The 17,466-nt window shown below is 32.3% G+C and overlaps 2 protein-coding genes across 2 annotated transcripts; both read left to right on the top strand.

The window, feature by feature from the left end:
• The first annotated feature begins 8,287 nt into the window (after positions 1-8,287).
• LOC146951707 (GDSL esterase/lipase EXL1-like) lies at positions 8,288-12,024 on the top strand. Its single transcript, XM_085754334.1, has 5 exons — positions 8,288-9,105; positions 9,213-9,343; positions 9,570-9,803; positions 10,384-10,639; positions 11,656-12,024. The coding sequence occupies exons 1-5, from the start codon at positions 8,829-8,831 to the stop codon at positions 11,844-11,846; spliced, it is 1,089 nt and encodes a 362-aa protein (XP_085610460.1). The 5' UTR covers positions 8,288-8,828; the 3' UTR covers positions 11,847-12,024.
• A 3,133-nt stretch (positions 12,025-15,157) lies between these two features.
• Positions 15,158-17,089, top strand: LOC146951706 (uncharacterized). Its single transcript, XM_085741431.1, has 3 exons — positions 15,158-15,488; positions 15,622-15,961; positions 16,453-17,089. Exons 1-3 carry the CDS (start codon positions 15,158-15,160, stop codon positions 17,087-17,089), a joined length of 1,308 nt encoding a protein of 435 aa, XP_085597557.1.
• The last annotated feature ends 377 nt before the right edge of the window (positions 17,090-17,466 follow it).

The following is a 17,466-nucleotide window of genomic DNA, read 5'->3' as shown; positions in this document are numbered from 1 at the left end:
GAAAAAATGTCCGTCATAAGGCATATCCAACCATGGAAAAAGCAAAAGCTGCTTACAACTCAGCATACAAAGAAATTACAACTTCAATTGACATAGGTCAACCATCAACAATGGAGGTCAAGAAGAAAGTCTCTGTAGACACAATATTCAACCTTGAAAAGTTGAAAAATAAAGAAAAAACATTTGACGATTTCATCGGTAAATGGATTTGGTTAACCAATTACAAAGAAGAATTCGCTCTAGAATGCTTCTATCCGGTGAACACCAAGTTAAGTGCAAAAGCAAATACCGTACCAGGTATTTCAAAAGAACTCTTAAAAGACTTCTATGATATGGGACTGATAAAAACAGTCTACCTAGAAGAAGAAGTAGGACGAAGGTTCCAAGAGCTTAGTCTTCTTCCGAAAGAAATTGGAGACATAGCCAAGAGGTTCAATGATCTCTTTGCAATAGGGAAAGAAATATTCCTCCAATTTGAACAAACATACCCATGGTATGATTCAGCAAACAATATCATGGCAACAGGGCCAAAAACAATTATAAAAATAGGTATTTCAAACAAAACCTATTTACCAGCAAATCTAGAAAGCATTGGGTGGTCTGTCCATTCATTTGTTTATCAAATGAAACGTTTTTATGATAATCTTATTAGGTATGGTTCGTCCATTACCAATTTTAAGGTTTTATATTCAACAGACTTATGCCTAATGGTCTGTGACTCCAAGAAAAAAGTGACAGATGAACATTTGAAGCAAGTCCTACACTTTGAGGATCTCTTCTCAGGATTTGAACAAGGTTTATACAGAATTCCTGAGGAAATACAGAAAGAATGCTGTTTGTATTTCCAAAAATACAAAGGGCATATGTGTAAATGGTGTGCTTCATCAAAGGTGTCGGCACAAGAAGACAAAGCTAAGGAAAAAGCTTGAAACGTGTCATGTAAATAGAAAAAGTGTACAGTGGTACCTTATCATCTGAGTCAGATGGGGACCACTTAGGGATAAGAATCTTATCACCTTATGTGATAATGCGTTTGCTTTTTCTTTGCGTGTTTTGATTGTCTTTCTTTTTAGCTGGCTTGGAAAAGGACATGTGAACCACTTGTGAGTCCTTTCCGCTTATAAATAAGAGCTTTCAGCTCATTGTAAAATAAGAGTAAATGAACTAAGTTTTCTTGTGTGAAATTGTTCTCTTAAACTCTTCCTAGTTTTTAACTAGTTGATTCTTGAGCTTCTGCTCTGAAGGAATCACGTATTTCTTAGAAATACACCTTAGTTACTCAAAAATATAACCTCAGGTTATACCCAAAACAGATCGAGAGATCAGACACATTAAAAAAGCTTTAAGCCAAAATCAGATACATCAAACAAATCTCACAACCAAGAATCAGGTATGATTTCATATTACAATATGTTTATTAATTAATTGAACTTATATGGAATATAGTGAAATAAAAGAAGACATATCAGGCTTTTCAGCTGATATTTTAATAGATCATATAGAGAAAGTTGATTTTTCTCTAAAACCTGAAGAAAATTTCAGAGAAAAACAAAAAGGTATTTTATCATTGATAAAAGATAAAATTTGGAGAGAAAATATATTAAAATATGGAATTATGGTAGGAGAAGTACCAGTTCCAATGGAATCAACAGATGGATCTGTTGTAATATCTATAATAGATAAAGATCAAATTAATAATAGATTAAAACATCTATCATTAGAAAAAAAGACAAAAAATAGGATATATTCATATATCAACTATTCAAGTTATAATTAAAAGTACCTTCATAAACGGTATAGATTCAGAACTAGAATTATGTATTGAAGATGCAAGATTAAATGAAAAACACTCTACGATTGCTAGAGGAAGTGGAAATTTAAAATATGGAAAAATCAAATTTGATATAAATCTACAAATAGGGTTAAACCTAAATGATAGAGATCTAAATAAATCTATAGTAATTCACTATAAATTAATAGATCAGTCTCTTATGAGACCTGGAAAACATCCTTTTACAGTATGTTATAGGATAAATTATGCACTAAGCAATTCCCACCATAGTATAGAATTCAGTGGAAGAGAAAAAATTCAAATCGATGAATTATTTTCATCCTTAGTACAATTGGAATCACCAATATTAAAATCTTTAGAAAGATCAAAATCAATTATGTCCATTAATAGAACTCCTTTATTACGGAGTAATAGTCTAAAACCAAGTCGATATTCCTCGACAAAGTTTTTAGCCCCCAGATCTTCATTTGGAAATGAAGAAAAAGAAGAGCTTAAAAAAGCCATTTCAGAATTAAAATCAGAAGTTTCAAACATTAATAAAAAGTTATAATGCCTGGAATAACAATAAAAAACGAATTAAGTTTATTCAAAATAAAGCTAAAAAATTTATCTGAAGTTATGGCTATTAATAAAAATTTCGTGGTGCTTTTGCTTGTATATTGAGTGTCAGTCTGTTTTCTATGCGGAAGTTATGGCTATTATTTATGCGATTGAGTGTGCTGCCCAACATGGTTGGAGGAATATTTGGTTGGAAAGTGACTCCACGAGTGCTTTATTGATTTTTACAAACCCTCTTTTGGTCCCTATCTTGTTACGTAACAGGTGGCATAATGCTCGTAATCTTGGGATTCAAGTGATTTCTTCTCATATTTTCCGTGAAGGTAATTGTTGTGCGGACTTTTTGGCAAATTCGGGACACTCTATGGTTGGCACTAATTGGCTTGATACTCTTCCAAGTGCCTTACGGTTTGATTTCTTTAGAGATAGGTGTGGGTTGCCTAATTACAGATTTCCTTAATCTGTTCTTTGGCTGTTTTAGTTTCTGTTTTTAGTTCGTTTATGTTGTTTCTTTGGTGGGTTTTGGCCTAGTCCCCCCACTATTTGTATATATTTTCCCCCCTTTTTTTAATAAAATTTCTTAGAGTGTGGCGGCATAGGATGGCGGTGTCTCGGGGTGCCAACCTAGTTGGGATGTCGATGATGCCGTTTGATGCCTGTCCACTCTCCTTGCTTATCAAAAAAAAAAAATTTAGCTGATAAAATAGAAACAAATTATTATAGAATAATAATGAAAAAGACTCTTTGGAGAACTCGTGGTTTACTACTTCTACATATTTCTTATATAGAAGAAATGTTAGAAGAATTGGAAGAAATAGAAAATATTTCTATTCAACAAAAAGAAAAAGCTGAAACCTTATTATGGCCTGCTGAAAAATTAATTCACTTAGAAAACCTTTTGAAAAAGGTTGAAGAAAATTCCACCAATAACTCCGTGTCCAATCAATAATTCCCGGATTAAGTCTTAAAACAGAGTTAAAACTCTTTAAAGAAAAACAAGAAAACATAGTTTTCAGTACAAGAAACATTACCTTTTGCCACGGGCAAAATCCCCAAGAAAAGGACAGAATCCCTGGGAAAAGGGACGTTTGTGAGGGAATTTGCCAGGGGCGGAAGTACTGGCAAAAGCGCTCGTCACAAACATTTTGCCAGGGGTGTAACCCCTGGGAAAAAAACGAGGGGCTCAACCCCGGGTATATGGCCTGGCTTTGTTCCTGCCTTAACCCTTGGCATATTCCCTCACTCTTTTCTGTTGTGCAGTCTGCTCTGACTGACGCACTGACTGACTGATGGAAGGTCAGATCAGGTCAGCAAAAAACCAGGGACTTGCGAGGGGTTTAACCCCTGGCAAACTGTATATTATTTTTTTAAAAAAATGTTTTATTTTTAAAACAGAATTTTTTATTAATTAATTAAATATTTTAAAAATAATTTTAATTAATAAAATGAATTTAAATTAATTAAAATTTCGATTTTTTTAAAAGTTGTTTTTCAAATACAATTAAATGGTTCAAAAATCATTTTAATTAATAAAATATATTTTAAAATTTTTTATTGATTAATTAATTGTTTTAAAACAGATTTAGTTTAGCAAACAGTAAAAAATATCAGATTTTTTACTGCAGAAATTTAAAAAACGAATTTCCAGAAATTAAAAAAAAATGTTTCAAAAAACCTGTTTTAATTAGTATATAAACAGTTTTCTACCTAAAAATACTGTTTTAATTACTCCCTCCGGTCACATTTATAAGCAAAACATAACTTTTTAGGTTCATTGAATAACTAATGTATTTGGTTTATAAATGTGATTAGATACATTAATTATTCCATGTACCTAGAAAGTAGTTTTTTGTTTATAAATGTGGCCGGAGGGAGTAGTAAATAAACTGTTTTCTACATAAATAAACAGTTTATTAATTATTAAAAAAACTGTTTTAATTAGTAAATAATTAAACTATTTTAATTAGTGTAATATTTTATCTACCTAAAAAGCACATATTCAACAACATGCATCTATTCCATTTTGTCACAGCAAAAAAAAAATTCATACATTCCATAATAATATGAATATTCAACAACATGCATATATTTAAGCAAAAAAACAACATGCATATATAAATAATTTGAAATATCATCTAAATAACATCCAACATATATCATCAACAAATACCATTCTATATAACATTTATTTATTTAAATTTTAAATTAAAAAAGAAAAAGCAAAAAAAGTTTTCTCTAATCATACAGTTTTGAAAATAATTTTCTTTAAAATAAATCAAAATAAAATTATTATTTTACAATTTTTTTCTCTAGTTTTAATTAACATTTTCCATAATAAATTATTTTCCTTAACAGTTTTATTAACAAAACAATTCGGAAAAAAAATCATAAAATTATTATTTTCCTCTTTTAAAAAAAATAGTATTATTTTCCTTAACAATATTATTTTCTATTTCTTTTAAAAATAATTCAAAATATAAAACAAATTATAAACAGATCTTGCAAAATTTATAACATCATATATATCCATAAAAACAAACATCATATATTAGCTACTAATAAATTCAAAAATATCATCTATATCAATATTATTTAGAAGTAGAAAAATTACTAACTTGTTGAAGCTTGATGAGAAGAACAAATCCAGAGAGCAAGCTTAGCAAGGAACCATATGAGGAGGCAAAAAATCTTGAACACTGATGCATGAAAATATTTATGTTAATAAATGGTAAAAAAATCAAAATACAAAAATATAATAAGTGAAGAGAGTTTTACCAAAGTTAGAGAAGATAGACGAGTAAAAATATTGATGTTGAAGAGTAAAGTGTATAGAGAAAATGGAGGAGTAGAATTTTTTTCTAAGTGCCAAACACTGATGAATGCACACAGATAAGATATATATAGGCAGAAAAAAAGACAGGGGTAAAACGAGGGGCATGCCCTCGCAAAAGCTGACTTGACAAGTAACTGACAAAAGCAGAGATTCTCTCCTGTATTACCATTTGTGAGGGACAGTCCTTGTGTAAAGCCCTGGTTTTTTGTCTGCAAAAGCTGAACCATGTCAGCCAATTTGAAATTCCATTTCGCGGTCAACTCAACCCAGGGGCATGTGTACATTTGTGAGGGGTTCACCCCTGTCAAATGGTAAGTGGTCCCAGACTTAGCAATGTCATTTTGCCAGGGATTTTCCTTGGCTTAAGCCTTGGGAAATTTGCCAGGGGTTTCATGTCCCTGTCAAAATCTCTAGCAAATGAGCATATTTCTTGTAGTGTTTTGAAATAAAATTTCATAATAAAAGAATTATGCTAAGACAAATTCTTTTTTACGCTCAAGATCTAGTACTCTATCATATAGATTATATTGATAATTTACTAGAAGAAATAGAAGATTTAGAAAATCTTACAAGTATACAACAAGAAAGAGCCAAAACGCTCTTAAAACCATTTCAAGGACTAACTAAAATCGAACAAATGTTAAAACAAGTTCGAGACAATTCCGCTGACGATTCTGCCCAAAACCTGGTATCAGAGCCAGTAATACAATCTTAAGGGATGAAAATAAAAATAAAAAAAACCTTTTAAAGTCGCTTTTTTAATCAACCGACTTAAAAAGCTAAGAGGTGTACAAGGTGGTATGCCACTTAAGGTGGTTCACCTATCACCACACTTATCAAAAATTCAAAATTTTGAATAATTCTTGGATAAAGACAAGATTTCGTTTGCATTTGATATGCTAAAATATAAGTATTTCATAAAACAACACAAGACAGAATAACATAACATAAAAAATAATAGAACGTAATAAAAGAATTATTTTAATATTTTAGACAATTTGTAATTGAGACAAAAAGTTATACTGTTGTTTAATAGGAACAATAATTTTAGTTTTTATCCAATTCATTGCCCCCAAGTTTGACCAATCTTAAAAACAATTTTTAATCAAACTAACTACAACTTGAATTTTTATGTCCATTCACTTATTTTTCTACATGTGGGTGGATGGTCTTGGTTGTGTATTTTTTTAGAGTGGAGTGACTACTGTTGTACTTCATCACATAGTGGAAATCTAGTACCAGTTACACTTATCCTTATTTATTAATTTTGTTACGTCTGCATCAACTTAACCTAATTTTTTCCCGCTCATTTGCTTTATTATGTTTGCAATTATTTAACCTAACAAATTTCATCTAAAAAAATGCATTGCACACCAATTTCATTCCTATCCTCTTGCCTTTTTTTTAAGAAAATATTTTCTACCATATCAATGATCTTGCGGGTTAAAAATTATTTATGGGTCTCTATTATAGTCGAGAAAACCCGTGCGACGCACGGGTCAAAAGTCTAGTCTCATCTTATTCAATAAAATTCTCTGTTATTAAAAAAAACGTAACTCTCTCTCCGTCTTATTTGCACTTTTCCTTTCTCTAAATAACCGTCACTTAAGAATAACAAAGTATAATTTATTTTCCATCAAAATATCCTTATTTTTTGAATTTTATCACACTTAAATACTCTGCTAACTATTATTAATAAAAATGTTTTAGTGAATGATATTAATAATACCTTCAAAATCAACTCGACTAATAATTTTGTTAAAAATGCTGAAAACACAAATGCGACAATTAATTAATGGGATGGATGGAGTAAATAATTATGTAATGAGTATTTTTTTTTTGTGTGTGACTAACTGAAGTGTTTAAGTTTTTTTTATTCTTTATTTTTTTTTTTGTTGATAAAAAAATGAAGTGATGACACGGTCTATATTATCACGACATACAATCAAAGGGGAAATTAAACCATAAACCTTTCATAGTAAAGACATTGAGAAACTATTCCCAATATAGCTTCTTGATTGCATCTAACAGTACCGGTAAAACTAATTTCACACCAAACCTCTTAAATAGTGTTCATATGCAAATAGGCATTTGCAAGAACTATCCAATGTTCCAACAAATCTCTTCTTAACGACTATATCCTCGACACTATATATGATACTTCATTCAAACTGATGAAGTAGGTGAAAACATATTTAGATTATCTCAATTGTGAAAAAAAATATAATGCGAGTTATGTGGATGATCTCACCATTAAAATACATTGAACTCCACTTATAATGTTTCTAAGTTGAAGAGACCAATAATAGTAGGTTGCATTTTTTGTGGTCATTCGGGGGAAAAGTCGATTCACCTTTTTTTCCATTGTGAGGTGATCTCGCACGTTTGGCTCGAGGTGTTAATTTAATATTATTACTCCACCTAATTTGTTTATGCATCTTAATTGTTAAACAAATGAGGTGGGCCCCAAGAAGCTTCGTTGTGGCGCTTCGTTAGTTTGGCATGCTACTATTTGGATGATTTGGATTTGTTTATGCATCTTAATTGTTAAACAAATGAGGTGGGCCCCAAGAAGCTTCGTTGTGGCGCTTCGTTAGTTTGGCATGCTACTATTTGGATGATTTGGAAGATGAGGAATGACCGGATTTTTAATAATAAGGTAGTGGAGGTGGATGAATTGGTAGACAAAATTAAGGTCTTGTCTTGGTATTGGAGTATGAGTAGGTTGAAGATTGCATCGTGTTTGTTTTATGAGTGGTATTGGAACCCGAGACAGTGTTTGATTTGATAGTTGCGGTGGGAGTTTATTGTGCTGGTTTTCACAAGCCACTGTTATGTAGGCCTCTGATATTTTGCCTGGTGTTGTTTTGTTTTTGTTTGGGTTGATTGGGCTATAGGGAGCACTGTTTGTTTGCTACTACCATAGGCTTTTGTTAGCTTGTTTTTGCTTATTTGGTGGCTTCTGGCGTTTTGTACCACAAGCATAATTGTTTTCTCTCGTGTCCCGTCTGCTCCCCTTGAGTTGATTGGATTGATTAATAATATTAGCTGTTCAAAGGAGAAAAAAAAATACATTTTATTAATGGTGAGTTATTCATACACACAACTCTCTCTGGTTTTTATTACATCTGAGAAGATTAAAATCAAGGCAAAAACCCAAAGGATTCTTAAGACCCGTAAGGAAAAAATTTGTTACTTATCTTTATCCCTTTTGTTTTCCCTCTCTCTTGCTTGGATTTGAGTACAAATTGCAGTCTTCTTACTTTTCTTGTTTTAGTTATTATAATGCAATGTTCTAAGAACCGAGGTAAGCTCATGAGACCCTTGACATCATAACAAGTATCACATGTTTCTATTTTGAAATCATTAACAAGTGCTGTAAGGGCAGAGCACAAGTATAAACTATAAACCACACCTTATACCGATTCGACAAAGTCAACATATATCATAATCATTGCACTACTAGGAAAATCGAATTACTAGTTGGCTGCAGATATTAAATGCATGCACATGCAAATGCAATCGATTCATATAGTTATTAGCTGCAATGTTTGGTAAAGCACTCATTGCATTTTAGCTGCAATGTTTAGCATAAATAGGCTTTGAATTTCCTTGTTTCCAGTATTATATTAACCAAAACTATATATGGTTCTTTTAATGAAGTTCCCAATTTGCACTACACTTCTCCTCTTTTTGACTATACTTTTAGCTATTTTAAGCAAAACAAAAGCTATTTTGAAACTGCCACCAAATGCTTCGTTTCCAGCAGTGTTTGTATTTGGAGATTCAATCATGGATACTGGAAATAACAACAACAGGCCAACACCAACTCAGTGCAAATTCCCTCCATATGGCAAAGATTTTCAAGGAGGAATTCCAACTGGAAGATTTAGCAATGGAAAGGTTCCAGCAGATCTTATAGGTACTATTCCATTCTGTTACACATAACAAAATATAAGTAAAAATGTGCATGTGTTTAGTCTAATATATATATAAATGTTTGTTTTTCATTTTAAATTTTACTATCAGTTGAAGAATTAGGCATTAAAGAATATCTTCCAGCATATTTGGATCCAAATCTTCGGCCTAGTGAATTGGTTACCGGTGTTAACTTTGCTTCCGGTGGTGCAGGATATGATCCTTTGACATCAAAAATAGAGGTATCTATTTTTTCAGAATAAACCATCGATCAAATCAATCTCTAACCAATTGATGATAGTAATAAAATTTATATATTATTTGTAATATTTTTTTATAGTTCTCGAACCTAATTGAAAAGAGTAAAAGAGCTAGAAAGAAAGAAAAAAAAAGGAGTTTGATTTTCTTTTTTTTCTTGTATTTCATGTATGATTCTTTACTAACTCTGTTTCCTTATATAATAAGCAGGCAGCTATATCTATGTCTGCCCAGATAGAATTATTCAAAGAATATATTGTGAAGCTGAAAGGACTAGTTGGTGAAGATAGAGCAAACTTCATCTTAGCCAATAGTATTTATTTTGTGCTAGTAGGAAGCAATGATATTTCTAACACATACTTCTTGTTTCATGTGAGGCAAGTTAATTATGATTTTCCTTCATACTCTGACCTTTTAGTAGACTCAGCTTATAATTTCTACAAGGTAGTTTTATTATTCCACACGGGTTTGATCCTTGTAAATATTTTTGATTTCATTTAAAATTCCTCTAAAAAATTTCAGCAAGCTTTGGCCCGTTAATTATTTTCCGTCATGACTTTTGATTTATGTTTTTAAGTCAACTCATGTGTATATTTAACGTTTTTAAATGAAAATTTATAGAGATGTTTAGAATATTATAACAAGCTCTCTCACAAATAAAATTTTTCACAAAAATATGAATTAAATATAAATTTTTAAGTGCTAAAAAGTAAAAAATTCATATTCAACTCATCTCACATGTTAAAAATATTTAAACTTTTGCAAGATAGATTTTTATAATATACTAAACATAGATACAAAAAATAATTCAAAATTTTGAAAAGAAAAAAAAACACATGAGTGCACTTAAAAGCATGGGAGAAAACATTTGGAATTAAAACTTGCTGAAAACTCATAGAGGGATTAAAAGTAAAATTTGCGAAGTATAAAATCTTAACGGTTATTTATATATTACTTTAGAAAAGCTATTTTTTTTTGTCATAATTACTTATTTATTGTTTTTCCTTCTATATACAAATGAAAGGAAATGTATCAACTAGGTGCAAGGAGGATAGGAGTATTCAATGTACCACCAATTGGGTGCGTACCGTTTCAGAGAACAGTGGCTGGAGGAATAACAAGAAAATGTGTGCAACATTACAATGATGCAGTTGTTTTCTTTAACAAAAAGTTGTCAATGAAAATTCATTCCTTTAAGCAGAATTTTCCAAGTAGCAGGATTGTTTATATGGATGTTTACAACCCTATACTTGATATCGTTGTAAACTACCAAAAATATGGTAATTCTAAATTCATAAATATTTAATGTACATCCACTTTTTCTACACTTTATTAATCATTTTTAAAAATATGGTTAATTCATCTCAGTGGATAATTAATTCAATTCACGGTGAAAATTGTGGTTAATCATCTACAAAACCAAACTGTGGTTAACTACAATTTTTAACATGAACTAAATTAACTATTTACTAAACTGAAACAACCACATTTTTAAATGTGATAAACTAAATGTCATGCTAATGTACAAAAAGTGGATGTCTATATATCATTACTTAACCAAATTTTTACTATGTTTTAATAACAATTACTCTCCGGCCTACAAGTAACAAAACATATGTATTTTTGGTCCAAATAAAAAGTACATGTATCTGAGCTAAATATAAATCGAATACACGTACTTTATATTTATGTTAAAGGTTGGAGTAATGCTATTTACACTCTAACATTTGTTAATTAGGAGATCAATCCTGAAAAAATTATGTTGCAAATCAAAGCTTTAGAAATTTAGAAATATTACTTAATTCACTTTTTTTTTGTGGTGGTCGGGGTTTGAACCCCGGACTTTGCATATTTTATGCATTGTCCTTACCAACCGAGCTATGCTCACGAGGACACTTAATTCACTAGTAATACTTAAGGAGCAGTAGAAATTAATTGAGTTTCTTTTATTATTGGATAAATGAAAATCACATGCGGCTTAATTGATAGTGAGAGTTCAGAAAACATGTACTTATCCCTTAGGTTTATTCCTGAACTCTCACTATCAATTAAGAAGCTCCGGTTGCCGGGTTCATTCCAACTTTTACATACATGAGATTCACTTAATTTGAGAAACTTAGGTTAAAATAAGTGTTAGAGAATATGGTACTATCACTTTTCATAGTATTTTATATTGGTTCCATTTATCAAAAATTTCTTTTAAAGCTTTTGTAAAATTTAGAAAAAATTCTTCAATGCTTTTCTCAAATGATTCAAGATTTAATATTTGGACTAAAAAATTATTGTCAACTTGTAGGCTTCAAAGTTGTAGACCGAGGGTGCTGTGGCACAGGCGAAATCGAAGTTATTTTTTTATGCAACCATTTGGAACCCACTTGTGCCAACGACTCGGATTATGTGTTTTGGGATGCTTTTCATCCTACTGAAGCCGTTTACAAAATACTTGTTGCCCTAAGTCTACAGAAATACATTTACAACTTTATTTAGCTATACAAAATATTATTGTTACTTTGTTTAAAAAAAAAAATTGTTATCACTTTTTATTTTTAGAATTCATTTTTAATTATCTATATGTAGCTTGTTGTAACTAAAAAATGAAGCTTGTTCTTCCTTGATTCCATCCAAATGTACTGTTATATGATGTATGTACTCCCTTGTTTTTCAATTTAGTACTCCCTCAAGTTCTAAAATACTATTGTTAAAAAAGAAATACTATCTTTTAAGGAATATTAAAAGGACATGACTTTTTTTCCCCTTATAAATGAGGCACTAGAGGCCACCATACATACTCAAACGAGGAGGGGGTGGAAACATGCCATTATACTTAATTAAAATGCATAATTTATTTACTTTAATTATATCCTCCATAATTTTAAACTACCAATGCACTGATTCATTGTTTCTTCTAATTAAATATAACTTACAAGGAAATTTGGCAAAATTATTTCAAGGGTTAAATAAGTTTTTCGTCCTTATAAATATAACGAATTTTGATTTTAGTCCCTAAAAAATTAAACTGAATGTTTTCATCCTCACAAATTTTTTTATTTTGTTTTTCGTCCTTAATGGCCATTTTATGTTTGTATAAATGGCAAAATTGTAACTCTTTTATGTTCAAATTGTATCCATGTTATGTCCGTTTATTATATTCGACATTTATATATTCATATTATGTTCAAAAAATGTCAAAAACATGTCAAAATCATATCCCTTAAGGACGAAAAACAAAATAAAAAATTTTGTGAGGATGAAAACATTCAGTTTAATTTCATAGGGACTAAAATCAAAATTCGTTATATTTATAGGGACGAAAATCAACTATTGTTTTTATAAATGATATCTTCTTTTAATATTTAGCACAAGAAATAAATGAGTTATATGAGTCAAACTTATTTGGAAGGAGAACTTTGAATGTGAGAATTTTGATTTTCTTTATTCGAAAAATATAATGATTCATAATTGCCAGCTCAGCATAACAGATTCATAATTAAAGCAGGTGGGAAATCTACGTAGTAGCACATCATCTTCCAAGTCTTAATATTTATATCCACAAGTTAGAGGGTGTAATATGTCCTTTCTGAACATTGAGTCAACATTTACTCAACTCAATTATTTTTATTGCCATGGTTCGCAATCGCAATTAAACCATGAAAGAGATGTTTGTGAGGCCTTTACTAAAAGTGTAGCGGTAACAACACTTTCCTTTTAACAATCATTTTAAACATGTAGGTCTCACCACTATTTCACGTAATAATTGAGTGAGTTTTGAAAAGTGAGTGTTGACATCTACGACCTAGAAGGCAGAAGCAACAGGGAGAAGACGCACCAGTCCTTTCTGAACTTTGAGTCACCCAAGGTGACAATCAATTTACAAAGTGCTCGATACTCATCATGGAAAATATGTACTCCCTCCGGTCACATTTATAAGCAAAAAAGCATTTTTTAGATTCATTGAATACATAATGTATTTAGTCAATATATAGACCAAATACATCATGTATTCAATGAACCTAAAAAATGTTTTTTTGCTTATAAATGTGACCGGAGGGAGTAGTTCACATTGGCTGTAGCAGTTTAGAACATATTGACGATAAGTATAAGGATGCCTTAAACTGACTTAGTTGTTGAGTAGCTAAAGCTTTGCTCGACCTTGGTTATGAGGTATAGTCAGGGTCGTCCTTATGAAATTAGAGGCTCGACTCTCATAGTAAAAATAGATCCATAATATAAAAAACACAATTTTTTTAAAAGATCAATATGATCATTTTAAAGTTACTATACAAGTTGTGTTTTTATCATAAATTAATGGGTCTTGTCGGGGCACTGGTTATGGAATTCAAAAGTAGAAAAATTATCTTGGAAATATAAATTGTTGCTTTTAACCAACTACTCCCTCTGTCCCTATATGTAACCACCCATTTGATTTTATTTTTGTCCCTAAATGTAAACTCCTTTTCAAATTACTAGATGCATTTATTATTTTTTCCTAAACATACCCCTAATTAATACTACTAACTTGTCTTGAAATATGTAAAATCAAATTTAATACACATACAAACAAAGGATAATTTGGTAATATTAACACACAAAATAGACACATTAATTACACTAACAACTTTTCTTAAAAAATGTGAAAAAGGCAAACGGGGTTTACATATAGGGACGGAGGGAGTAATTATTACACAACTTTTTAATAAAATTTTACTTCTTTTAGCTGCTTAACCAATGCTCCGGGGCACTGGTTAACATTCTCCTAAATTAATTACCACAATAGAACGAGTGGTTCTGATGCAAGTTTTTTTTTTGACAAGGTTCTGATGCAAGTTGATAGGACCAAAATGCACAACAGAATATTTAGAAGCGTTCTATTATCTCATCTTGGGAATCTGAACAATAAAATTAATTAAATGTTGGATGGGTTCCGTCAGAAGTGGAGTCCACAAACAAATTAAATGAAATAAAATAAAAATAAAAAGGTTGTCTGTAGGGGTGGTCCATAACCTGATCTATTTAAAGTTGAGTCATTCCTAACTCATTACTCATTACTCATTCCTAAAAAAAAAACTCATTAATTTAAATAGGTCAAATAGCTTCTGCAATCCTTTAAGTTATGTGTTTATAATAATGATCAGCCCCATGATATCAACAAAACTTTCCTGGTGCTTATTCCTAAATGTAAAAATCCTTCCACACCAAAGGATTTCAGGCCTATAAGTCTCTGCAATGTGGTAATGAAGATTGTGACCAAAGTGATTGCAAATAGGTTGAAGCATCTTTGGGTGATGTCATTAATATAGATCAAAGCGCTTTTGTCCAAGGAAGATTGATCACCGACAATGCCCACATAGCTATGGAGTGTTTCCATTGGCTAAAGAAGAAGAGAAAAGGAAAGAAGGGTGTTATGGCTCTCAAGCTGGATATGTCAAAGGCCTATGATCATGTAAAGTGGTCTTTTGTGTACCAAGCCCTCATTTCTATGGGTTACCCGGTGAAGATGGCTGATCTGATCCTATGGTGTATATCATTTGTGTCCTACCAGATACTTATAAATGGTCAGCCTAGCAAATCTTTTAAGCCTGAAAGAGGTTTGAGACAAGGCAATCCACTCTCACCCTATTTGTTTATTGTTTGTGCTGATGTTCTTTCAGGTTTAATCCATAAGGCAGCATTCTCAAAAGAGATTCATGGAATTAAGGTAGCAAGATCAGCCCCCCCAACTATCTCATTTGTTCTTTGCGAACGATAGTCTCCTCTTCTCTAGAGCTACTCCTCGGGAAGCAACCAAAATTCTCAACATCATGGATACTTACCAACAAGCTTTGGGACAGGTTGTAAACCTTGACAAGTCTGAAGCCTCTTTTAGCCGAAATGTGCATTTAGATGTTAAAAATATGATATGCAACATGATGGGAGCAAAGGCAGTAGAGGCGCAGTCTAGATACCTTGGTTTTCCCATTCCATTTGGAAGATCAAAGAAGGTAATCTTTTCCGTTATCATGGACCGGGTTTGGAAGAAGGTAAAGGGATGGAAGGAACAGTTTCTATCAAGAGCGGGGAAGGAGACTCTCATCAAAGCAGTAGCACAAGAAATTCCAAATTACATTCTTAGTTGCTACCAGATGCCTGTGGGTTGCTGCAAGGAAATTGATTCTATGCTGGCAAAATTTTGGTGGGGGGCGATCGCCGAGAAAAGGAAAATACACTGGATGAGATAGGGAAAGGCTTTCCAAAGCTAAAGCTGATGGTGGTATGGGTTTTATAGGCATGGGTGAATTTAACAAGGCCTTGTTAGGAAAACACTGTTGGCGGCTTGCAACAGGTGGACCATCGCTAGTGGAAAAAAAATTTAAGAGCAGGTACTACCCAAATAGTACTTTCTTGACAGCAAAGGAGGGTTATCAGCCGAGTTATGCGTGGAAAAGTATTATCAGTGCTCGTGACTTGGTTGAGAAAGGGGGAAATTGGAAAATTGGCAATGGAAGGCAGGTGAGGATTTCGGGTGATAAATGGCTTCCGGATTTGCAGAGCATAGCACACAACAATGCTGCCTTACCTTTACCTCCTGATGCGCTTGTGTCAGACTTGATTGACGAAGATTCCAGGCAATGGAATAGGGAGCTGGTCTCAACGTGTTTTGAAAGAAGTGTGGCGCAACAAATTCTTGGTATCCCTCTCTCTATCAGACTTCCCCTTGATAAACTGGTTTGATATTGGGAGAAGAATGGAGAGTACTCAGTTCGGTCGGCATACCACTCACTTTGTGACGAGAAGTCAAGATTGCAACCTGGCCCCTCTAATCCACAAAGGAGCAAATTATGGAAAGAAATTTGGAGAGCACCGGTCCCTAACAAAGTTAGAAATTTCATGCGGCGTCTCGCAAAGGACATTCTTTCAACTAGGAAAAACCTCCAAAAGAAAGGTATCACCCTCGACACTTTATGCCCCCTCTGTCACAATGAGGTTGAATCCTCAAACCATTTGTTTCTAAACTGTGAACTATTTAAGCTGTCACTCTTCGCTTCTCACCTGGGTTGCCATATCGCAAGGAACATTGATTTACATGATTGGCTCATGGAATGCTTTACTTGTCAAGATACTTTGGGGATTCAGTTTTTTTTATCCTGTTGTGGAAATTTTGGGCTGGAAGGAATGCTGCAGTCTTTAAAGGAACACCCTTGGACCCTTCCAAACTGGCTGCTGATGCTATGAGTTTCACCCATGAGTTTAACGAAGCAAGTCCACGACAAGTGGTCAGACGTCCGGAGGTAACTCCTGTAACACAAGGAATTCCAGTAGGTGTGTCTGTTTTTGTGGATACTGGTTGCGGCAATGGAGGACCAACTGGATGGGGTTTGATTGTGCGTAATCCGGAGGGTGAAACTGTTCTTAGTATGTGCAAAAGAGATAATTATGTGATGGATCCCCTTACAACCGAGGCTTTGGGTGTTAGATGGGAACTCCAAGTAGCGATAAAGAAAGGTTTCACGTCTGCTACCATTCTCTCCGATGCTGCTAACGTTGTTAACTGTGTCAACAGAAAGTCCAGCTTTGCTGCCATCAATTTCATAGCTCAAGACTGCAGAGAGCTCATGAAAAATATGTTGTTTGTTTGTGTTAGGTTTATTGGTAGAAATCAAAACTGTGATGCCCACAACTTAGCCTCTGTAGCAATGAATGTGGGGGATAGAACTTGGTTAGGTTCATTTTCAAATTGTGATATAACAAGTTAGTCTTTAAGTTTTTTATTTCTACCATGCATTGAAATGAGGCAACATCACCTTACACTAAATTTATATTAGCAAAAAAAAAACAGAGAGATACTTTTAGATATCAATGAAAATGGACAAACAAAAACCATTTCAAAATATGATGGAATGTCATCAACAAATATAATTTGTCCCTCCTTTTAAAAAATTGTTTATAAGAAAAAATTGTTATAATTTCTAGATCTTGACACACACATACATATATATATATATATATATATATATATATATATATATATATATATATTGGATATATAATAGTATATTTTCATCTTGTTTAAAGAATAATAATTCTACAATTTTGTAATCTCCAAATTTTCATTTAATAATAATGATATCGC

Source organism: Medicago sativa, chromosome 1 (genome assembly GCF_051527215.1).
Source record: "Medicago sativa cultivar Bolivia chromosome 1, Bolivia_mono, whole genome shotgun sequence".
NCBI lineage: Eukaryota > Viridiplantae > Streptophyta > Magnoliopsida > Fabales > Fabaceae > Medicago > Medicago sativa.
Note: the sequence above shows the minus strand (reverse complement) of the source record. Positions and strands in the feature narration are given on the sequence as shown.

Excerpts from the sequence above, each read along its gene's own strand:
- LOC146951707 (XM_085754334.1), top strand. The coding sequence starts at position 8,829 with ATGGTTCTTTTAATGAAGTTCCCAATTTGCACTACACTTCTCCTCTTT. Across the intron at positions 9,106-9,212 it reads GGTTCCAGCAGATCTTATAG|TTGAAGAATTAGGCATTAAA; the intron begins GTACTATTCCAT and ends TTTTACTATCAG. Across the intron at positions 9,344-9,569 it reads CTTTGACATCAAAAATAGAG|GCAGCTATATCTATGTCTGC; the intron begins GTATCTATTTTT and ends TATAATAAGCAG.
- LOC146951706 (XM_085741431.1), top strand. The coding sequence starts at position 15,158 with ATGGATACTTACCAACAAGCTTTGGGACAGGTTGTAAACCTTGACAAG. Across the intron at positions 15,489-15,621 it reads TTGCTACCAGATGCCTGTGG|GCATGGGTGAATTTAACAAG; the intron begins GTTGCTGCAAGG and ends TGGGTTTTATAG. Across the intron at positions 15,962-16,452 it reads TTGATTGACGAAGATTCCAG|ATACTTTGGGGATTCAGTTT; the intron begins GCAATGGAATAG and ends TTACTTGTCAAG.